We start from the raw sequence: 24,313 nt of genomic DNA, 5'->3' as shown, positions 1-24,313 counted from the left end.
CAGCTGCACACCTCTGTGGAGCCGGCGGTGCTTAGAAGCTTTTCATCCGTGCTGAATGGCTGCAAAAACCCAGCACCTCCTAAGTTTTAGCTGGGAGCCGTTGAAATCTGCAGACTTTGTTCCGCGCAGCTCTGCCACAGCAGCCAGTGTGTACCTGGTTTTACGCAGCGGTATGAAAGCTGCACGCAGCGGTATTTCATCAGTGAACGACAGACCCACCAACAGCCCAGGTTGAAAGCTTTATTCTGCTTTGGCCTCTCCTGAGAGAGTCTTTTGAACACAAACCAATCTTTCCTCCACAAGGATCAAGTTCCTAAAGATTTTGTACCTAACACAGACTTGTTACTCTGGAAAGAAAGCAGGTGTCTTAAAACAAGGCTGTTTTCACTGGATTTAAACGATCGAGATTCTGAATCTTGAAACACCACTGCTCTACTGCAGCACGTAGCCAGACACACACTCTTCCTCTGCTGTAAACTAGCAGCAAGATGGGTTCAGCTGGTAACGGAGGTCATCCAGCTTATTTTCAGAGTCATAGAATGGTTTGAGTCGGAAGGGGCCTTTAAGATCATTTAGTGCCAATAACCCCCTGCCATGGGGAGGGACATCTTCCACCATGTCGCTCAAAGCCCCATCCAGCCTGGCCTTGAACACTTCCAGGGATGGGGCATCCACAGCTTCTCTGGGCAACCTGTGCCAGTGTTCTACCACCCTCACAGTAAAGAATTTCTTCCTTATATCTAATCTAAGTCTACCCTCTTCCAGTTCAAAACCACTACCCCTTGTCCTATCACTACCTGCCCTTGTCAAAAGTCCCTCTCCAGTTTTCTTATAGGCAATTTTGCCACTGCCCTGGTGAACACCACCAGCCACTTGTCACGCTGTGAGAAGCCTGAGGATGCTGGAAGCCCAGCCCTGCATTGGGTCTGGGGCCTGGCTGATCCTTGTACAGACAGGTACAGGTTTGTACTGAGAAGATTACTGCTTAGAGGAAACCAAGGTGAGCAGCACACAGTCAGGACTGCATTGGCAGTTAAAATATAAGGGGCTAAGAGAAGCACACAGGATTTCCCCAGTTCTCCCTCCTGTAAGCTACTGGCCTGCTCCTTGCCGAGACCCAGGTAGTCTAGGAAGGAAAGGGCCAGTATGGTCACAAGAGGGAGGAGGTGTCAGCAGCGAAAATACAAAAACAGAAGCTTCAGTGGATGGAAGCGTTTGAAATCTGTTTCTGAGACATGACCCACTTTCTCCCGTACATAAGCCAAAGAGGCTGGCAGATCCTGCTCACCCTCGAGCATCCCGAGTGACGGATCACGTTTGGGAGAGGCACTGTGTCCAGGTCTCTTGCTAAAGCACTGAGAAGCCTCTTCCCAGCCTGAGCCCTGGCAATGGCTGTGGATACCACTGCAGAGAAACCGCCTGGCCTTCCCGCGCTCTCCCTGTGAGCCAGTAACACATTTTCCACTGAGCGTCACCAATCGAAGCAGGCCTGGGCAAGCAGTCTGGTCTTGAGCTAGCAAACCCTCCGTGAATGGGGAGCATCGTCTGTCACTCTGCATTTTCTAACATTTTCTTACGGAGGGAGAAGGGGGCACGGGCCAGGCTGTGGGATCACCAGTGCCACACAGAATCTCTCTCTTCCTCTGCTAACCAGCACCAAACACGAGAAGTTACCAGTGAGATGCAAAGAGCTCTCGATGGAGCAGCCAGGGCACGACCGGGGCAGGAGGCACTACCGGCAGCAGCACCGCAGTGCAGAGGGTGAGGCTGTGCCAAATCTGGTCAGGAGCAGAGGGAGGGCAGGGGAGGCAGAGAGGTTGTTCTCGTTTGAAACGCCACTGTGAAATCAAGTCACAAGGTCCAACAGCTGCTATCTTTCCCCCCCTCTTGCATACTCCATCTTTTATATTCCAAAGTAGCAATAATTACGAGTACAAAGAGAGCCATGGCTTCTATCTGCAATTGAAGCCAGAGGGTGTTCATTGTGTAGCGGCAGACATGAGCGAATAAAAACATTACAGGGTTTGTAATCAATAGCGACACTTTTTTCCTCCGTGAAACATAGCAGCTTTTGGTAGAATCACTTGGCTCCTGCCCAGAATCTCTTGAACAGGAGCAAAGCTGCTATGCTGGCCCCATTCCACTTTTTTTTTTTTTACACTCCCTCATCCTTTAGCAGTAGTAAGGTCACACGTACAAGTAGGATGATCACAGAGACAACTAGGCGACTAAACACAGAGCTGAGCAGGATGGAGTATGATCAAAACACATCAATACAGCAGCTAACAACAACAGACCAAAACCCTTCTCAGGCAGCCTGTCCTCCATAGATGTCAAAACATGTTATAGTGGTATGCAGGGTTACTCTTTCACCACAGAAAGACAAAAGCAGATGCCCAAAGGTGAGGTGACTGGGTCAGGATTTTGCAGTAGGTTAAAGTCAGGGCTGGAACACCTTGCCTGAAACACAAAGTATCAGGATAGGATTACTGAACAGCCCCAACGCTGCATTCAGCTCTATTTAAAAGAGCAGCTTTGCAGAGAAGTATAAAAGAGAAAGCAAGAATACAAGGTCCAGAATGAAAGGAAGAAGTAAGACAGGCAAAATCTAAGATCTAGGATTTTTAGATATGCTTTTATGGGGACCCAGCTAAAGTTTTTGCTGAAACAAGCCCTAGGACCCAAGGCTGTCCTGTTCTTAAGTGCAATACTCACCTGTTCACCATAGACAACGCTACTAATAATGTCATGCTTAGTGTCATACATCAAAAGTGCTCTCAGCGTGGTGGAATTAAGCTACTCACCAGCATTCAGGTGACAGTCTTTAATCTGAAACTGAAGCTCATTTTCGTTTGGAATATCTTTCCATGTTGCAAGGAAGACCTGGCGCTCTAGAAATGAGAAAGACAATCAGCACTCCTGGATCCTCAGAGGACTGTAGCATTATTTAATTCATCGCAGAACGATACAAGGTAGAAACACAAAAGATCTTCTGGTCACACTTTGCGCTTCTGTGGTCAGATCCAGGATTTGCTCCTGTAACAATCTGTTACACAGGTAAAACTGTAAAAGTAGCAAAGCTTTAATGTATTTTGGAATCCCCAAACCAGAGACACTCTCCACTGTATGAATTGCTTACAAACCAAGAATAAACAAACAGGATTTGAAAAGAAGGAAGGAGACCCACACATTTAGGATTATGTTATAGTGAAAGCTGCTTTCCAAGCTACTTCCCACTCAGTTCAAACAACAATTTAATAAATGTGATCAGGAACACAAGAATTACAATGAAAGTGGTATGGGAGGAAAATTCTAGAACCATTTGAGTGAATCAAACCCTCAAAAAAACCCACCTCCCCAAAAAATCAGCCTCAAAGAAAACAGATCCAACCCTTATCTGGTAGGGAGAATCAGAGCAGAGGACTTTGGTTCTGCTAACTACTGTAGTTGCAGGACAACAGGGACAAGCTACCAAACCACTACAGATCAGTTCAGGCTGCTGAGATGCACGGGTAGGAAGGTCATGGCCAAGCCCACATGAATCTCAGCCACAGCACAACTGCATCCAGCTGGGCACCCAGTCTGGCTGCGGGCAGCTGACCACAGATCTGAACGCACTCACCCATTTTGCCATCCTCTACGAACAGCACGTTGAGAGGAATAAGGCAGCTGAAGTAAAAGACATCAATGTTGTTTTTCACAGCCACCTGTTACAGAAGAAACAGGAAGGTTAAAGCTTCTCTACCAGCTGAAAGTCCAAAGGGATCCCAAGACTTTGCACAGTCTCATCACCTGCCCGCTCACCCCGGAGTGCCCTCTCCAAGCAGAGGCCAGCTCCGAACGTGAGGCTACCTTGAGAGATGTTGCTGAGCTTCTGGGCAGTTTCAGCCAAGGATCAATCCCACCCCTCTGTGCTCACTCTGTTTTCACTAAAAGCTGCTCAGTCGCCTCCTATGAGCATCTCACTGTGCTGCTTTAGAGACAATTGCACTGATGGGCTCACAGCCAGCATCCTTGCTCTTTTCTGCTCTCATTCAGCCTCTCCTTCCCCTCACTTCTCCCACTTCAGAGGTATGTTTGTATCTCTTGGCCGCACACAGCTGCTATCACGTCTGTCATACTGCCCATGAGCTTCTCCATCACCCCTCTTTGCCACCTCACTCTTGTAATTCCTGGCTCCAAAGCCCTGTGTATTCTTTATTTTCACCTCCAGCTCTCAGTCATGGCTGCACATGCAGACTCTAGATTAGTCGTACCTCAGCCTGGACACTTTCTAGAAACCCTGAAGTGGGTCCACTGCCTGCACCTTCCTTGCAGCATCTCCCATCTCCTGCCTTTGCCTTAGTGAGAGCTATATAGCTGGGTGTTGATTCCTGGAAGAAGAAAGCCCTGCTACAGAGCAATCAGGGCAGGTAAAAAAAGATTACTTGACAAAAGACTTAATTCTCAGTGTCATTAACCTCCACTAGCCAGGGAGATGCACTGGATTGCCTTTCATCACACACGCTTGACACATTACCAACTAATCCCTGCTAACACAGAGAGCAATCTCATTTTCAGTTTTCCCCAGGCTGAGCGCTGATGCTACAGGAGGAGCAAACTGGAGGTCTGAGAAAGTGCACTGTCATAATATAGCACAGAAAAAAGTAGCTCTGGGCTTTATTTCTATGCCTCTCACGCTCTCCTCACATCATCCCACATAGCGATAGCCTGTCACAGGAGTACAGTTCAGCAGACACCTGCCATTGCTTGCAATGAAGGAAATGTAGCCTGTAAGAGAGCCCTACAATTGAGGTTGTGTGGGGAGCCCTGAATTCAGGAGCCATTTGAGCTCCTACTTCCTCTGAAAAATCCCAGAAGGAGTTCTCCAATTTGTCACCCAGCTAAAACACAAACCAGACCATGCTAAATGCTGAGCCAAAGAAATAAATTTGCTGCTACAAAGACTTATGCCAAGACAAACTCCATTCACATTAATAATTACACATATTAGCGTTCCACTGAGAAAATCTATTGTCCCATTGTGGCAGGTTTAGAAAGACATCCCCAAATGTCAGTAAAAACAGCTGTGGATAGACAAGGGAGCAGAATAAACCAGAGAATTCAAACACAAGTCAGCTGATTAGACACGTACGCAAGCCAGAGGACAAGTGGTAGGAGATCAAGCTCCCAAATGAACTCTTCTAGCAACTGGGAAGGTCCCAGAAGTGCAAAGAACAGCAGAAAGGCAGATGTGCCAGCCATCACTAAAGGTAGCAGCTTGTTTAATTCCCACAGCGCAAACCAGCTTAGGAAGGAATTAGTTTAAAGCCCACTAAAACCACGAAAAAGATGGCACAACCTAGGAAAAAAAAAAATAAAATAATGAAAGTGGTCCCCTGTAACGGGGAGCTGTCAAATGCTTTGACTGCTGCAGTTGCAGTGGCCAGTGTTTGAGCTAGAGGCACTGAAGCTGGAGGGGCAAAAGCAGATTGGTGTATGGACTGAAGTGATTCATGTCTGCAAAATGTGATTGAACAGACTGGGTGCACAGCCAAAAACCCACCTCTGAGTCTGGGAGGGGAGAGCTGGGGAAGAGACAGCAGTGTAGCCACTCCAGATGCTATGCTTGGATGTAAGTCATGGAGATGAGCCAGAAGAGGAAAAATTTAGGCTAAATGTCTGGGAAAATTTGATAGTGAGAATTATTAAGCAGCACAAAATTCTCCTGAGGACTAGAGAAGCTACAGTGCCTGGACTATTTAAAATCATCCTTGACAATGCTCTCGGTAAGAGGAATTGTAGCAAAACAAGAAAGCATAGCAGGGACTACACTGCATGACCTAAGATCTTTTCCAACTCTTATTTAATGATTAATTGCCTTGCTTTAGAACAACAGAGATTACTTAGCTTTTGTAGCTAATTGTTGTTGCCATACAACAGCAGTTTCTTACAAGAGGGGCTAGAAAGCAGTGCCTTCTCTCCAGTCACAGTTCTAGAGGCACACTCCGAATTAATATGCTAACCCTGTCCTCGCAGTTATAAGAATGCTATAAAAAGGTATCTGCTGACCTGCTTCTCAACTCTGCAGAAACATACTGAGTAAGCTGCTTTGGCTATGCTCCGGAGAGCTATTCAATTAAGATGCTCTGAAGTGCAATCTCTTCCCAGCAAAGAAAAGCAAGCCACATACCAGCCTTCCTCCCAAACTGCATCACTGGGTTCAGTAATGACATCACACGTCACTTTGCAAGTATCTGTAACGATGCAGAAACCAGCTGCTACAAATAACTTCTGCAAACATGAAAGGAAAAAGCTACAGTCTCCTTAAACCCATAGCACCAGGACAAGACTGATAAGCTTTTCAAAACTAGCTTCCATCGTGCAACACTGCGTACCTCCCCCAAACGGCAAGGTGTGCACTGTTAGTGCTGTGGTCCCCAAGACCTGGTCCGTGAAAAGGCACCTGGATGGGGAAACTCATACCAAGTAGAGGCCAAGAAGTCCTGCCAGCTGATAACAGCTTTCCAAGGTCATGCTTCAATCTTTGCACTGCCCCATCAGGAACATCCAATGCCATCTGACAGGCTATAAAAGCAATCACAGGCAAAAAGCAGATCCACAGCGGTATCTGTGAGAAACTGAGCAGCTAATAACAGCAACTTGCCAGAAAATCCAGTGCTCCTCAGGTGGGAACATCGGTCTGAGACAGTCAATGACATCTAAAGCAATACCAGTAGCTGAGAAGTCTCTCCAGGTTTGACAAGCTTGAAAGGCACCTCCAGTTACACTCAATAAATCCTCCAGTTCAGACCAATTTTGCCCACGGCTCTGCAGCTTTAACCTGCCGACCTGGATGTGAACTATTAAACTATTAACAAGACCTTCAGGTTCAGATATTTGAAAGTTGAAATAGAAGCATTTTAAATAAAAATGGCTTTCCATCTACAATCTTTTTAAAACGAGGAAAAAAAATATTATACCTTGAGAATTCAGTCAAGCAGATTACAAAGTTTCTGAGGGATAAAAGTCAAAAGGTGGCAGATTTTCATGTGATGCTTCACTGCTGAAAAGGTGCCAGTCCACTAAAAATTGGCACAGAGCTCCCAGTCACTTATGTCTCATTCATGATCTGACTAGAGGAAGCAGGACCTCCAGAAATAACCCCTGGAACATATTTGGCCAGCTTGCAGCATGAGCACCCTTCTGATATCCCTCCTTGCAGTGCAACCCTCTGATAGCCAACACCTGGCATTTTGGGGAAGAGGTACCTCCTAAGAGCAATGCTAAGCTATTTTCATCAATAGTGTAGGTTTCTGATGCTTTAAATCCCAGACTTGAGCATAAGAACCAACTTTCAAAGTCAAGTCTGAAAGCAACACAGATGCTTTCCATCAGCAGCCAGTACACAACATACCCACTTGGAATCCCATTAGCACTTACACTAAATTAAGGGTTTACTTCAAGTTGGGTTTTGCTTCAGAGCCTGGTAACAGCTAAACTGTTAAGGCAAGAAGAACTCTCCTCTGCAGTCTCTTTTACCTCTGCCAGCACAAGGTCATGGTTTATTTGGTGACAGTCTGCTGCTCTGGCTGTCAGACGCCCCCAGGGAGTGCTAGCTACTTCACTTCATTTTGTTTGACAGGTAGGGTTCTCTGGATCCTACGGATGCTTGACAGCCGCCGCCAGCGGGATGCTCTACCTACGGGCACAAGCCTCAAGCCCGGGCAGCGGAGTCACGCGCAGACAGCGAGGCTGGGTGCTGCGCCCCGGGCTGCGGCTGTCATCTCCGGGCACGCCGCTTACGTCAATGGTCAGAGAACAGCGAGTTACTGGGAGGGTTACGCTCTCATGTGTGCCTGGCTGTACTTGAGGTTCAAAATGCACATTTTATCAAATGTGCTGTGCCATGTGGCAGACCTGCCCTTAAATCAGCAAGCCAACAGCTTTCTGCAGCTGAGCTAGGAACTGGCCGCGGATGCCAAGCTGTGATCCGAGTCCTTAATTCAGGCAGCTCACAGAGGAGCTCTCATTTTCCGGAATAAGCCCCTCAACTAGTAGAGGCTGTTAAAAAATAACCTAGGCAATAATGTGAAGAAAGCACCTTCCACATCTAGCCACCTAAGGCTGTTCTGTGGTGGTTGGTCCAGTAATTTTGACACAACTCACACGCAGGCAGCTATTGTGCCATTTATCAAGCAGGCTCTGAAGGGAGAACATTCGCTGGCTGGATGTGCTGCTCACGCCGATTTTCAGCCTTGTTTTCACCGAGAGTTGAATGTGTGAAATCTGTTTTCAAGTACTGAGAGCTCTGCGTTTGTGACCCGAGATACATTAACACTTCTGATGAATGAGAGCTCCAGCAGCTCCGCATTGCGAGCGAGACACCGGAGAGTGGAGGAGTATAGGTGATGAGTTCCCGCAGAACTGAGCGTGGCAGGATAAGTACGACCCAGTGCATTAGCAAGACCGATCTCTTCTCAATGAAGAAGCTGCACCTTCATCTACCTTTAGTGAAATGTTTCGCCAAACTCCTTGGAAGAAACAAAAACATTCTGCACCTCACACTGCTCAGCAGCAAGGGAGAGATCTGCGTTTCCAAGTGTCACTTTTCTGGAAGAAATGCAGCCAGCAGATCCTTCCCTTTCAATACTCGTCAGATCATTTTACAGGCATTTGGAAAAACTGAAGCTATGCTTCGTTCAGTTGCAGCCTCAGTAGCTGCAGCAAACAGCCCTGGCAGCTGACAGCAGGTAACGCTGGGGAATGCAACACACTGATTGTCAATTTTGAGTGTGGATCCCAAGAGAACGACAATGCTCTGGGCTCAGGCAGACTTGCTACTGCTCCAGGAGTCCCTGCAGCTTGTTTTTGATGGTACAATCTCCTGCAACTGGCTGCCATCTCACAGAAGAGATGACTGTATTCCTGACATGACAGGCCAGGTCTGAGCTCTGAAACTCTTGCAGCAGGCTGGATCCATGTCACCCATTTCCAGGGTGCGGGGAGCAGCTCACATGTGCCCAAATTAACAAGCAGGGTATTCTGATTTCATAGCACTTCACAGCCCTTGAAAGGCCATCTATTAAGAACAGTGGTTCTCTTTAGCACACAAGGACTCATCCCAGGCATTTTCTCATTCCACATTTGACTTGAAGTATCTAGAAAGAGTTAGTATTCCTCACCAGTGCAAATCCCTATTTCAGAAGCTATTTTCCTCTTTGAGAGCTCAAGGTCTCACAGACACAGTGGCAAAGATACCCCATCCACCCCCATGTCTTCCACCAGGTACAAGTCTGACAGCTACACGTAATCAGAGGGCTTTCACCACTTTGACTGTGAAAAGGCAATTCCAGGACCCACGCAAGCCTGTACAACTCCTAGAGCCATCTCCTTGGCTGGCAAACCAGCCATGGCTATCAAACACTTGTGAAGCTCAACACAGCCTCTCACACACCTTTGGGCAAGGGCTTGTTATCGCTTCTGAGTGCCATGCTCTGCAGAAGGCAGCTTTGGGCAGGGGGATCACACCACCCACAAGAGCCAGGCAGCCTCTGAAAGGCTGACAAGGCACCTCAAAAGCGTCCCCCAGCAAAGTCAGCAGCACACAAATAACTAAGTCAGATTTTCTTCAGCAACAGGCACGCTCCAAAGGCACTCTGACAGCAGCTTTTTAATTTGCAAAGAGTAAAAAAGATGAACAAGAGAGCGGAGATGGAGTCTGTTCAGCCCTGCAGTGCTGCGCCCAGTCTAACTTTGGCTTCCCTGACTGCGTGTTGAATCTGAGTCAACAGGTCAGATTATCACTACTTCAGGCTGGGAGGGAAAAGCCTGCTATTTATTCTCACAAGATGCAAGGTCAACTGGCAAACAGAAGACTTCAGTTGGGAATCATAGTTGTATTTAACTCTGAAAATATTTCAGTCTTCCTCATCTTCTTGTAAAAATGGCGCTTTTTTTGTTAACTTGTCATATATTTTAGTTTCTTTCCATGCTTACAAATGTTAAGATTAAACCAGCCGTATTGGGTGAAAGATTAGAAACGGTAACAAAAATAACCTGAACAAGACTTGAATTCATTCCTTCTGAAATAGTTGCCTAAGGAATGTACAACTAGTCTTTGAAGTTTCTAATTAACATGACAAAAAGTTGAAAACTATCAGTCTAGTTACTTCAGGACTTATTTTTCCTGTTACTAAAACAAAAAAAACTCCCACCAGAACAGGAGATGAACATAAGGTTGTCAGGTTCAAACCAGTCCTGCATCTACTTCAACGTTCCCCAGCTCAGAAAAACCACATTAGGCGAATTCAACTTGATGAGTGTTTTGGTTCTTCAATGAATACAGGAACATTTGTATTCTCTACTCCTATATTATGCTATAAATTGTTCCCTAAGTAGGTCACCAAAACGGTTTCTGCATGTTTCTAGATAGATAATTTCTACATGAAATCACAAAACAAAACCAGAGCCTTGGCTGTCAGGGCAATGACAGATCTCCATCAAACCCACTACTGTCAAAAAAGTAAGGGGAGTGCTCTTTTTAACTTGGCATCTGCTATCATGATTCAAACTCTTTGCAGAGAAATATACTATTACTCCATATGGCAGCTTCCCCAATTGTAAAAGGGCAGCCAACTTCTATGGCAATGAGAGCGCTAGCACATTAGCAACCAAGTCTGGCACTAATGAATGCTCCAGTGTCTCAATATACGGCAGCTGGAGGTTTCCTCGCGTGTTTTCTCTTTGCCTTTGTTCTAGCAGAAGATGCTACAAGAAACAAACGGTGTTCTGATTCCTTTAGAGATTTAATAACCCAAATACTTCACCTCCTCCCTGATCAAAGGAAGCAGCAACTTGAAATGCTTTGTTGAGAGAGTTCCGGGCGTTATCGAGGCAGATCAGGGCTGTCACCTCCTACAGACTTCCAAATTTCCTTCAGAGCAGGAGGTAGATTTTACCACAGCTAACCCAAATGCAGTGATGCAACCTCATCCTTGTGACCTGGACACAGAGGAATCCAGCTTTTCCACAAGCTGGAAAGGCCCTCTGCGGAAGACAAGCACATGTAATTCATTCACTGTCCGCATGCTCCCCCACCGCATGACTGAGCTCAGAGCTGGAGTGTAGGACTGCTCGTTTGAGCGCCAGGGAAGCTATTTCAAGCTGTTTGCCCGAAGACTCATCAATAAGTCATAAGTCCCAGAATGGAAGTCAAAAGAAGGGAAAAAACAGTTACTCAGGCAGAATAAATAGTAACTTCCATTGCATTCTCCTAAAATAAAAAGGAGAATGAGCTGCTTCAAAATATTCTCCTCTATGGGCTGCTACTCTACAGGAACCCAACCTAGTTCCAATCTTCTGGAGACCTGAGGTGAGCCAGACATGCTACAGTGCAAGTTAACCGCATCTTTGGGATTACTGGGAAAATCATCCCGGAGAACCCAGCTACACAGAGCAAAGGCAGGAGTGACTCGCCGAGCTCTGCTCCACAGAGCGGTGGCACATGGCAGCAGCGGGGAAGAGCCTTCTCCCACGGAGAACTGTCTCCCTGATGAGCACTTGAAGACCAATGCCCCTGAGGCATGCCAGGACTGATGGAGACAACCTCTGGTCCAAACCAGAGGGGAACGTCTCCCTGGATCTGTCATGTCTTCATCAGATTGGCAACCCAATTTGATAAAAAGCCTCTTCTAGGGAACTCTGTCCCCGACACGCATCAACAGCATCATTAATGAAATATTAGCTGCTTGCGTCATTTCTCCTCTGCCTTTCCTGGAACACATCTTGTATGCCTTGGATTAAGCTATCTGGGGCAGGGATGTGACAATGCCTTTGTAAAGCACCCTGGAAGTTAAGAGCACTAGAGAAGTATTAATCACTCAGCAGTTGCCATCTTTCCTGCAATTCCTTTAATTGCCTCAATTCTTGCTGACAGCTCTCGCTGCCTGCTCCATCACAGGCATGCACTTCCTCTCTTCAGACCATCTCCAGTTCATAAGCCCAACCAAACCTCATGCCCAGTTTATAGCAGAGTGTTACTGGAGGAGACAAAGACCTTAATCTACACAGATGCAAGCAGATCTACACAGTGCAGGCAAACTCACAAAATTCAAGAAGTGTCTGCTTCAGTCCTCCTGGAAGAGATTAGAAAAAGGAATAGGAAGAAGTTTTGACCAGATTCGTGACCCACGTCCATGAGGTCTGCCTGCTTACCCTATACACATGGTATTTTGTTACTAGAGTCTTACCACCTTCTGTTGAGCCAAACAAACTGGGCTGAGCACCCGCTGATCCCCGCCCTGCCCAGAATGAGACAACCCTTACCTGGAGGTTGTTCAGAGGCTCCATTTTCATGACTGGTCCCAGAGTGTTGAGGGGCAGGGAGACATCAATACTTTGGTTTGGCATCAGAGGCGTGTGAATTGCCAGTGGGGTGCTCGGGATGACCCCAAAGCTGGGCAAAAGAAAAAGAGAGGTGATGAGAGCAGTGCTGCATTGCCCAACACCTATTCCCTTTTTGCCAAGCACAAGCTGGCTCATCTTCCCATCCCTCCTGAGCTGGCCCTGCTGTTACTCCAGGGGAAGAACACAGCTCAAGACGTGCACCACGGCAGATACTCAAAGTAGGACAAGGCAGAGGAAACTCAATCAGGTTGGTTTCCCTGACAACATTTACCATCCTGCCCTGGGGACCAGCATCTGGGAACTCTTCCATTACCCACACAGCACTGGTCTACGTGCTGAGCAGCAGCCTGCCCAGCAAGAAGCAGCACCTGGACTCATACTCGGCTCTCTTGGCTCTCTCTTACAGAGCTGCAGAGCACTGTAAGTAGAGTATATCACACACTGCATGGCTGTTATATCATTGGGAGCTATGGAAGAAGGAACTGGAGCCAACGCAGAACAAGCAGTTAGCCAAGGAGGAGTACGTGGTTTGTAACAGATTAATGTAGAACAAATGAATCAACGCGCTCAGCTGTCTGGTCTCGAATGACAGTGTCTGGCTCTGTTGCTTGGTTTGAGACTCCTTCAGCTGGGAACATACACCACCACAGCAAAGCAAATGTTTACTTGCCCCTTCAGCCCAAGAGGCATTTAATTCCACAGCCACCTCTACTTCGTGTGGAGAAGAGGAAAAGCAGCTAACTTTCAACATATCACTTCTGTACTATGTATCAGCTTCTTTCCAAAAGCAGATGGAAGCGCAGATGCATAAGATAATCTTGGTGTCCACTTGTGACCGTGCTTCTCTTTAGCAGAACTTGCATTAGCTCAGAGGTGATATGGCATTTACAGGAACAAAGATTTATAGGTGTGTATTTTTATTTTAGACACTAAAAAAGTGCTACAGTTTCCGCAGAGAGTCAGCTGCATGCATATTGGGTACGTCACTTTCCTGAAAGCAGCAGATGCCCCATTCTTTGTTCTCCTTGGTTTTCAGCTCTAGGGAGCCGAAATAAGAATATTCTCAGCAAGGGCCTAGCCGTATGATTTGCCTTCTGCAACCGTTTCACCTTGGGGAACAAAAGCCCTAGTGTTTTCCCTTAGGCTCAGAGGGGAAAAGAAAGTTGCATTTTGCCGTTAAGTGGCTGTGGTATTACAGCACACTAGAGCTCTCGCTTTCTTTTATTATATTTTTTTAATGCTTTATCCCAAGACTGCAGTGAATGCCATTAGTAGCAGCAGGAGAGGGGGGAAAAGCAACAGAAACTTCCCCATCACAAACCTTAATATTTAAACCTAGAGAGCCAGTCCACTGCAGCTTTTTCCAATGCACCAGCCACAGTGAAAAGAGCTGACAGAAGAACAGCATTTGTAGAGGAGTAAATAGTAGATTGCACGCAGAGCATGTGCTGATATGCTGCAAAAGGACAAACTGCTGTTCTACTGTACAGTATTTAAACTTCTTACATCCTTGAAAAGTACCATACAGGTGTAGCTAGAATGCAGCTTGATGTTTGGGGAAAAATCACAAGCAAACCAGCTTTTTTTCAGGTCGATTTGCATGACACATTTGCATATAGCAGCTTGGCAAAACTCTCCAGAAAATATAGCAGTCCAGGGAGAACATTTACTAAGACTTACTTAGCATAATGTCTTTTGTAAGTAAATATTATTCATCCCAAGAAATCCCAAATTTGCAAGGCTAACAGTGATATTAAAGAGACGGTATCAGTGGATCTTTAGTATAGAGAACTTTTCTCCAGTGAAGGAATATTAAGAAATATGGGAAATATTTCATCTACAAGGCATTATTTACAGTCTTGATAAGAACTGGCCTGGTCCTTGGCTCAAGATAACGTACAGCAAACCACACAATCAGCTCTGTGACTGGAAAGGGTATTTGTGGGAAGACACCATGGCTGTACTGTCATGTCATTTGGCTAAGATGGGTTTCCGAGAACAATTTGTATGCTCTAAAGATTCAAGTGGCTGCTCCTTCTGATAAAATTGTTCTGCTGCCAATTATAGGGAAAACATGTGCCACAGGCTCTTACCTTGCAACTTCCTCATTGATAAATAGCTTTATTAACGAGACACGTACTTCCAGACAGTCTGAGGGGCAGCACAGCAATTAAGTCAGGAGGTAGAGGCATTACAGATTGATACTTGTGCAGCTCAAATGCCTGCCTGTTTACGCTCTTGCTTTCCTCAGGGCACTTGCTATAAAACCACTAACCTGCCTTAAAAACTCATGAGGTTGCTTTAAAACTCTGCAGAGATTAAACAGGGCAGATGCTGTTTCAGAGCCAGGAGAATGACGGGACCGCCTGCTGTCTGCTCCCTCACAGATTTATCAGTCTGTATTTTCCGCCCTTTCACACAACTGTGGTGTGATGGAGAGTTCAGGCTGTATCATCCAGCTGTTTGCATGACTGTATTATATACCTACCTAAAAGTCCTCCCTATATCCAGCAGTGTAGACACAGACACAGGAGCACGCAATCTTTCTAACACAGTGGACAAAGTGTACTCATTTCTTACCTGTTCTTATTGAACTGAATGGCAAAGTCGGTCATGTGCTGCAAAGCCTTATTGGTAAAGTTCATCTCCATGTAGATGTGTCCCTGCCTGTGACTGAACGTGCCCGAGATCTCCAATCCTTTAGCCTTCACTGCAGGCAACCAAACCTTGAATGCAAGAGATGTCATTCAGCATGAGAAGTCTGGCCTGAAGATAACAAACGAGGACAATTTTCCAAACAACAGAGGTCTCGAGTTTGGAAATCCAGCTACATTGGCACATTAAGCCCGCAAACGCTAAAGAAACACTACATGGAAGATAGGACACGGGATGTTGAAAGGATCAAGCTCAGCAATGAGAAATAAGCTTACTGCTCCTAACTCGTATTTCTTCACAGCACTCACATAAGAATTCAAATAGACTACAGCATTAGTGTGCACAGGAAACAGGGAAAGCTTGTGTCCATCGCGCTAACGTTGAGACTTACCAAGTCTGCTGATGGACAGGCTTCTCCAAGACTTGTTGGGCTATTAGAGGCAGGACAATACTAAAGTTTGAACCAAATAACATTACATGGCTGATACTATTAGCTGTTTGGGTTCTGGATTCCCAAACCATCTTTGTGGGAAAAACCCAGACCCAAGTTTGAGTAGTGCAAAAGGAAGTACTACTAAGTTCAAAACTACTGGGTTCTTTTGTACTTGGTCTTATACACAGTGTAATACTTGCAAGCAGCTAAGGACCAAAAGCTTTGAGTATGCTCTGCAGTACCTTGAGATCCTAGATTTCATAGGATGACTTAAGTTTACTCATCCATTGACTATTTAATAATAGTGCTAATTTTTGTTTGTTCCCTCTCAGGCATGAAAGGCTAACCTGAGCTCCCTGTGGCTGCTCCACAGCCTGTTACCAGAACCATGTTCTGTACCTCACAAACCCTCCAGACCAAGCATGCTTCAGTCAGCGCATCTGCAATCTCTGTCACTAACGGAGCATTTATCCGCTTTACACTGCGGCACACTCATCCCAATCACGTCATTTTATCTTCACTGTCACATTGGATTCCTCCAAACAAACAAATCTTTTATGAAAGCTGCAGCAAATTGCATCCTGCCTTCAGTTTCCTGGGGAAACTTGCTAAGAAGTAGGTCTCCAGGAAAGCTGAACTGACACAATTGGAATTCTCATATGTTATATAAGCTATTCTTTGGAGTAATATTGTTACAGGCAAAATGAAGAGACTGCTTAAAAAAAAAATCAGAAGTCTAATAATAACTAATAACTAACATGGTCTCCAACACACTAGTTCTGTCTGGGAAAAGCCCAGGACATCCCTAACAGGACTGAGTTGAACTAAGGTGCCCACGTAGCACCAGACACCAACAATAAAGGGGACAAGCGAGCAATCTTAGACTTCTTGTAGCCTAAGGTAAGGCAACATAATGAGGTTGTTTTTTTTCCTTACGTACAGACTTTGGAGCCACATATCCTCCAGGAGCCATGCCTATACCAGATGAGAGCTCGAAGAGATCGTTGAGTCCGCTGCTCACCACCGCTGGGGTGGGTGAAGGGGCAAAGGTGGCTGGCACGGAGGAGGGAATGTAGGTCTGCCCCACCTGGAGGGGTTAGAAAGAACAGGCACTGATTAACATCACATATGAAGAACACTACTTATTAAATAAAGCATGAACTCGGGCAATATCCTGAATATTTTAGAGCTGTTTGCAGCTTCCCTGCTGAATTATCAATAGTGCTAAATAATGCATTTTAATTCCAAAGCTCTTGGCAACTAATCCCTACACTCTCACCTCAACCATGCAATAGCTTTCACATCAATTTTTTTATAGCTCCAGTTTTCTATTCCCACTGTAGAGGAATCTTCCTTCTCCATCTCTCCTTCTTATAAAGACAATATGCTTTGTGGATCTACTCTACATAAACCCAAGGAAAAGAAAAAAAATGCTTCAACTCTTCCCTCAGTTATGACAGTCTTCAGGAGTCTGCAGGATTTTGCACATCCAGAGATAGCAAGGGAGTCATGACCATACTGTGTACTCCCACCCAAAGCCAGAGCTCTGCATTTTCAGTACTGTGGTCCAAAAGGTTCATTACATGAAGCAGAACTAGCTGTCTCTGTCTGCCAGAGGACAGCCTTTTTGCAAGAAGGGCAATCCTTCCCTCTCAGGACTTTTATGAGGGCACCAAACCTGGAATATTAACCTTTACGTGCCCTGCTCCAGGTGGGACAGTCACAGTCAAGTTAGACTCCCAAGTTCTCCTCTTTACTGTAAGCAGGAAGAATTCCGTGCTTGAGAATAGGATTCTCTAGTCAGCAGCCCCGGAACAGGCAGAATGACTAAGGCAGGCAATGGGAAATATCGCTGACAGATCTGGGTCTGAAGTCTCACTGCTCAACCCACCTGAGACGTGGCATTGCAATCAACCCTTTGGACAGGACGGACTGGTGGTTTTACACAACTGCTTGGTGGGTTTATGCTGGCCCAGGAAGGCAGAGACCTGGCTTTGTAGGCATGATCTCTACAGAATAAGTATCTCCCACGTCCTGGTGTATACTGCCTGGAGATTACAGATACACTGTACCACCAGCCCTCCTCTGCCCTCATGCTGAAGTTAGAAAGGAATGCAAGATTCACAAGGAAAGAAGGAGAGAGAATGACTGCAGCCATAACAAGGGTCTCTGAAAAGCCCTTACTCCAGAACTGAGTATGCTTTCCTCACCAAATTACTAGCTACACAGTCCTGGGAGGAGGGACCGGAGCTTTCTCCAGGAGACTGCTTTTGGCTGTGGGTTGGAGGCACACTCCTTCCTGCCCACCATGTCTCCAAGTCATCTTGCATCCTTTTCCCACGCTTTCCTGGAAGAAGGTGGTAAGCATTTGAAGCCAAGAGTGCTTTGGAAGCAGACTGAAAGTCTCCCATGTCCTGGGAAGCGCTCTAGGCACTAGGACACTCACAAAGCACAGGCACGGAGAAGGAGGCCGGTGGCAGGCAGAGTTCAGCACTGACCACACGTAGCAGGAAAGCTCAGAGCACCTGATCCTGGTGTCCAGGAAAAATCTTCCATGGCATTTGGGAGGAGGAAAGCACTGAGTTCAGACAAGGCCATAGTGATACCGGGTTAAGGTTACAACCAAACAGGCTTTGTGAGTAGAGAGGTAAGCATCCTTGGCCTTTCAGCTGCCAAAGCAGTTGCACAAGGACGGGGGTACTGCCAATGTTAATGCTGGTGCTCAAACTAAAAGCTCTGAGAAAGAAAAGCTAAGCAGTGTCAACAGCTTTGGCCCTGGCTGCTCTTAGGGAAGCCCAGGTGACAGCTGGAGTTAAAAGCAACATAGGTGGGAATCTGTGTTTCAGTTGCATTTGTCCATTTTCAAACATCTTCAGGAATTTAAGCATCTTCCAGCACAGAATGGGTGAGGTTATATTGAAAAACCCTGAGCTTTGAGCAGCTTTTTAAATTGGGGAAAAAAATGGAATGGCACTTACTGCCGGGCTTCCTCCAATGCCCCCGCCAAGGTCACTGCCAAGCTGAAAGAGAGAAGGAGAGAGAGGAGAGAAAGACCGAGTTCATTTAAGCCAAGTGTCAGATGGCCAGAGCGGAGCTCAGTTGACCGCACTGCTGCGAGCGTATCTCGCTCGCTTGCCGCATACAGGACAGACAGAAACGCAATGATGGGAAAGCACAGGGCACAGAGGGGCTTTTTAGCTGTTGTGTGAGCAGAGCTATTCAGAGAATCACCCCACAAATCTACTGCGGACAGGAGCGTTGTGCAGGTTAATAAGAACAAAACCTCATCCCCTCTCGTGCCTGTTGTCTGCACCACAAACTCCGCGCACTTCTTCACGTTTCGTGCATCAGTGCTTTCCCTTCAGCCCACAACGCCGGCTGCCAGCAGTCCTGAGCAGCTCCACAAAACCCAGTGGGGTAACTGTGAAATGGAATAAAAATAAAACTGACAGGAAGCTCACTTCCTGAAAGCTTTAGTTTTCTAGGGAACAGCTACGAACTACGGGAAAACACAATGCGTCTTGGCTGCGTTCCTCTCACATGCGGCTCTCTTCAGTAACAAGGAAGAAAGAGAATGGGATACGTGCCGGCTATTACAACAGCTCACATAGGTGGGATTTTTCTTCCCTTTGAAGATGCTCCCCTCCCTTCGATAAGAAAAAAAAAAGCCAGTTTCATGATCTAATGGGCCACTCAAATAGTAAAGAGACCTTATGGTGCACTGGGATATTTCAGTAATGATCTCTGCCAAGCTACGCAGCTACAGTTTGAAGCCACCGAAATAGCCGCTGCGTAGCACCCGCACAACCCTCCACAAGCACCAAATCCTCCCCGGAGCCCTTCTGCCAAACCATTCTGCAGCCAGCCTAGGGGCTGTCCTACCATGAACTCCCTTTACAAAGCATCCAGACCACTTTCTCAGTGATAAAGCCCATTTTATTTATTTTTTTTTTAAACATCCACACCATTCTACACACTTGAAAGAATTCACTGATCAGGACAGACTCCAAAGCTGGCTACAAGCGCTGCTTGCGAGTACAACATCACTCCTGTGAATATTTATAAAGCTCTCTACAGATGACTGATAGCCAGGAGGAAACAAGCACGGATCTGCAGCCGTTATTCACTACAGAGACATCTCCAGGCTTATCTGTGTCCTAGGCTTTTGTTCAGAAGACGACGGTAGCGTTTTGCCTAGTGCAGGGTTCTTTTTGGTCACATTCAGACAAAGATCATTCCGCAACAATGCGCAGGAGGATGAAGCAAGTGCAGGGGCAAGGTAGGAGCCAGCTCCACGGGGAAAAGGCTGGACTGGCAGACCAGAACAACACAGTTCGCCTTGTAGATGGCTCTGGTCTTCCATTTGATTGGGGTTTGGGGAGCTTGTTTGCTTTAAAAAAGTATTTGACAAACTGGGGCCACACAGGCTCTAGGTATGTTGTTCAAATATACACTGATGTGTTGAGATAGTGAAGAAAATGCACCATACAGCTAAAGCAGAAGCTTCCAGGAGTGCTTAGAGCCAAAGAGGCTGCAACCTTTTCCCCTCCGCACAAAAGACTTGGAAATTCACCTTTGTTCTGTCCCCGCTAGCCTGTTCCCTGGGAGATCTCACGGCAAATGTATTTTATGCGGGTCAGGAGATATCCTAAAGCTTCGTACTCCTCTCCCTCAGAGCACAGATTAAAAAAGGATAAAATGCTTGAGAACAGCAGCAAAGTTGCAAGATAGTGACTTACTAGATTATAACTGGCCTCCAAAAAAACCTGTAAAATTTGACAAATCCCTGTGCTATTCTGGATCCCCTTTCTATCCTCAGCACCTCTCCTTGCCCTAGCCCCCACAGGAGCCACTTGATGCAATATTAGCTACCAAAGCAGGTGTTGCAGAAGTACAAATCACACACAATTTCCCATTTGTCAAGAAGCCTTAAGAGCTTTTTTCCTGTGCAAGGCTTGGTTCATCCCTACTTGAGGTCATGGTGGACATTTATAGGACATCCCTCATCTTCTGCAGCAGCCACCTCTTTACACAGTAACCCAGCCTCTTGCTGCCCACAGCAGCGCGCTGCGCAAGGCTAGTCTTTCTTACCTTGCTTAAGAGATAACAGATAAGTGTGAGCGACTCCAAAGTCAAAAGAAACATCAGTCACAGACCAAAGGAAGCCAGCCAGAGGATGCAAATCCAATTAATATCGAGCTTATAAAATAGTGCTTATTACACTGTCAGGTCTCCTCCACCAAAACAGCCTGGCAGAGCAGAGTTTTGCTCTACAGACTGCTCCTTAAGCCAAGCCACATTTTAGATTATTATATCAGATCATTTACATCTTGTTACTGGCTCATTGAGGAGTAATAAACGCAATTATCGCACCTCATCCCTATTCATAGTCTTGCACGCAGATGAATTTCACACTTTATACTGTCAGGCAGGGAAGTCCAGAGGAAAAGAAAGAAGGTAAAGAACCCAGTTCATTTCTAGATATCACTGTATGCACAGAGAATTTCTGGTGCTGTTGTCTGAAGCAGAAGAAAGACTGCTTTATCAAGCAGCAAGCATTTTACAAAGGGCATTACGGAAATGACTGAATAATTCTGCATAATAAAGCCAGATGTTAACTGTTCTACCATTTCCTACTACACTCGTCATAAAAAGCTGCAGGCTAGGAATCCAGCCTCGAAGAAATCTGTACACTGGTGTCTGCATGCACTCACTGTCAAGGGCTGAAGGAATGACATATTGGGGTTCCTCAAGCTATCCACATTCTCCCATTCTCCCTAGCTGTCAGGTCTTGGGGGAAAAGTAGAATTTGGTTTATTGCTTGTCTTAAGACTCCAGCTCTTACCCCCTATAAGGCTCACTGGCTCAGAGAAATGCAAGTCTCCTTGCATTTCTAGATTGTGCCAAACGTCTCTACTTTGTGGTAGAGAAGCTCTGACCTGCTCCTCCTGAAGCCCCGCTTTACTCACAGGAGGGGTCTCACACCACAGCCTGCCACTCTCTTGGCTCCTGCGCCTGGGACCAAGCACTGCAGATGTGTGCTACAAAGCCGCAGAGCAAGCTGCAAGGAGCTGGCAGCTTCACCAGGTCCCTACGGGCAGAGCTGGCTCCACCTATACAGTGAAAAAGAGAAGTGACAACACATCTACTTCAGCAGAAATCCAAGGGGGGAAGTTAAGAAAGAACTAATCGGTTCCACATCAGATCCGGGGTGCATTACCCACCGCAGCAGCACAGCAGTCCCTTTCTCCATTTTTCTTGTCTGTCACCCTCCCGTAGCACCAATGCTTTCCCCCAGTCAGAAACTATAGGTCTGGTTTATCCAGTCCTCCTGCAAGACACCCAAGACCTAACTTCATGCAAAACTCAAAATGATGGAAGAGACGGTAACAGCGATGTGTGTGAGTAAGAGGGAGGGAAGAAGGCAGAGGGAACAGGAACCAATTACCCACGGAGTGTCCTCTCCCATCTGGAGTGACAGGCAGAGTGCAGGAGGAAAGCAGCAGATTATTAGTCAGGCATGAAGTGCTGCTGAACCAATTCCCCAGGGCTGGCAGCTCCAGTTAACCATTTCCATTCATCGCAGGGGTGGGCAGCCACTCCTGTCAGAAGGACAACGTGAACCTGCCTTACATCAGAGCAGGCAGCAGCCCTGGGGAGAGGAGGACCATGTTAATACAGCTGCCAGCCCTACTCAGGCTGGAACGCTCGCTATGAAGGTGAGGTGGACGAGGGCTATCACTTCATGGCCACAGGGAACCGGCAGCACTGCAAAGCCCAGATCCTGAGCCCAAAGTTGGCAGGCTGGCCTCTTGCTGAAGAGCACAAAGCCTCTGTCCAGGATGAAGAGCTGCCAGCTTCGGGAGATGAACAGGGAGCCTTGGCCACCAAATGCACAAAGTTCTTCAAACAGGAACTCTCTTTATTCCCTCCAAACCCATCCTGCCACAACAGCACTCAAGCAGTTCCATGGGTTTAGAAAGAGAGCCTGGGCTCAACCCTGTATCAACAAAACCAGTTCTACAACACCTCTTCCCAAACTGCATCGGCCTCTTTACTTTGTATTTGTTGGCTCAGGTGGCGTTGCGGCTGCTCTGCAGTTGGAGAGCACTTGTCCTGTAATTTCGGCTCCCTGTAAGCAGTTTACGCTGACTTACGAAGTGCAGCAGCGCTGGAGTTACTGCATTTGGAGGGTTTATTTGCATCTTAACAGCAGCTTGTAATGAAGTGACTGCTGAAGTGTTCATGTGATCCGGAGGGGTTACAATCACTTCTGCAACATGACGTGAGGCGTTTGGAGCTCCAAAAAATAACAGGGAGGGTGGAGCCAGGACAGAAGCTGCAACCACCACTGCTCAGCAACCGCCCTGCCTCACGTTCATAGCACAGCCAGGGCTTTCAGAGCAGCTATGCATTTCATGGAGCCGTTAATTCATGGGTTAACAGGGGACAACCGCTGCCTTCTCCCTCCCTCCCTCGCACCCCAAACCAGGAGTTAAGCATCACAGCTCAAGGCTTTCCTGAAATTATACACAGCAAGTCACTTACAGAGCCAGGAGAGCAATCTGGCACCCAGGGCAGACTCGAGGTTGCTTTTGGGCTTCCACAACTATGTCAGGCTTCCTACTCTGAGTATATAAAATAACTTAGTAGAAGTTTGTTTGTTTGTTTTAAAACAAAACCTTGGTGAGCCCCTAATCAACTTCAGCAAGCCAGGGTGTTGTCCCCTAAGGCCAGACTTTGAACTCTCCAGGTGAAAGCAGTCAGACAGGGAGGGAGTGGCCCCTGCAGCCCCTCACCACCCTTTTGGATCAGGCAGGCACTCAGGACTGCTGGAGCAGGCATTTCCTCCCAGGCTGCCAAGCCTACAGGCACCCGGAGCCCAGGACATCCCGTGGGAGAGGGTGAGCTAACGTTTGGGTCCCAGCCCTCCATCACACTTCAGAGCCAGCGCAGTGGTGGGACACAGCCTGAACCATGCAGAGGAGACCCCTCGGGTCAGACCTCCCGATACCCAACCTGATTACACAGAGGGACACGGCTCCACCTGGAATAGCCCAAACCAGTCCAGGTATTAGAGAAAACTGTGGATATCCAGTGTTTATCAAATAGCTTTACAACTCAGGACATAAATCAGTCTGACCAGCTGCCAGCCTTGAATCAATAATATTCTTGTAGATGAGTGGCTAGAGTATTAAAGTAAAATCCTTACATAACAGACAATCCAAACCTGTCCATTCCTACAGATTTACTGCTCTGCCGCCGGGTTTAAAGCCAGCCTCCTTGGCGCCCGGCCACGACGCCCTGCTCCTGTTAAACGCACGGGCTCACAGCGAGCTGCACGATGTGCCGTGCAGCGCGGGGCTCTCCTGCTCAATGCATTTTCAGGGCAAATGAACACACGAAAAAGGTTTAAAGGCAAAATGACCCTGGCTCATTACAGCACGGACAGACATCCCACAAAGCGCTGCATCAACAGTAAACGAGGAGTTGGAGGGCTGCCTATAACCTGTGTGAAGTTTAGTCATTTAGAGCTGGCTTTAAGGGGATAAAGCGGCAAACTTCAGCTCTCAGCATGCCCAACTCTGCATCCGGCAATCTGCTGTCCAAGCAAGTTTTGCTTCTTCCACATTAGTGAGTGCTATCCTTACTTTATATTCTGGAGCTGCAGATCTCAAACGGCTTTGTAACAGTGGGCTCGGTCACCATTTTAGAGAAAAGAGCAAGATCTGCCCAGGGTGGCAAACAGGGGCACAACCCGGAGGAGACTCAGTGCTGGTTCTGCTCACTATAGAACAGCTCTCTAAGTCGTACAGCGAGTCTGCTGTGGTTATAAGC

General features: G+C 46.8%; 1 protein-coding gene across 1 annotated transcript in view; it reads right to left on the bottom strand.

The window, feature by feature from the left end:
- Positions 1–24,313, bottom strand: part of AP2B1 (adaptor related protein complex 2 subunit beta 1) — a 79,484-nt gene that overhangs the window by 9,218 nt on the left and 45,953 nt on the right. The window contains exons 15-20 of the mRNA XM_086762884.1: positions 18,454–18,495; positions 16,416–16,562; positions 14,968–15,113; positions 12,307–12,436; positions 3,623–3,707; positions 2,805–2,891 (exon numbers count right to left, since the gene is read on the bottom strand). Coding sequence (XP_086619010.1) covers positions 2,805–2,891; positions 3,623–3,707; positions 12,307–12,436; positions 14,968–15,113; positions 16,416–16,562; positions 18,454–18,495 — 637 coding nt within the window. The remainder of the gene's footprint in view (positions 1–2,804; positions 2,892–3,622; positions 3,708–12,306; positions 12,437–14,967; positions 15,114–16,415; positions 16,563–18,453; positions 18,496–24,313) is intronic.

Source organism: Chlamydotis macqueenii, chromosome 19, assembly GCF_036417535.1.
Source record: "Chlamydotis macqueenii isolate bChlMac1 chromosome 19, bChlMac1.mat, whole genome shotgun sequence".
Lineage (NCBI taxonomy): Eukaryota > Metazoa > Chordata > Aves > Otidiformes > Otididae > Chlamydotis > Chlamydotis macqueenii.
The sequence above is the reverse complement of the archived record's forward strand: the minus strand, read 5'-3'. Positions and strand labels throughout refer to the sequence as shown.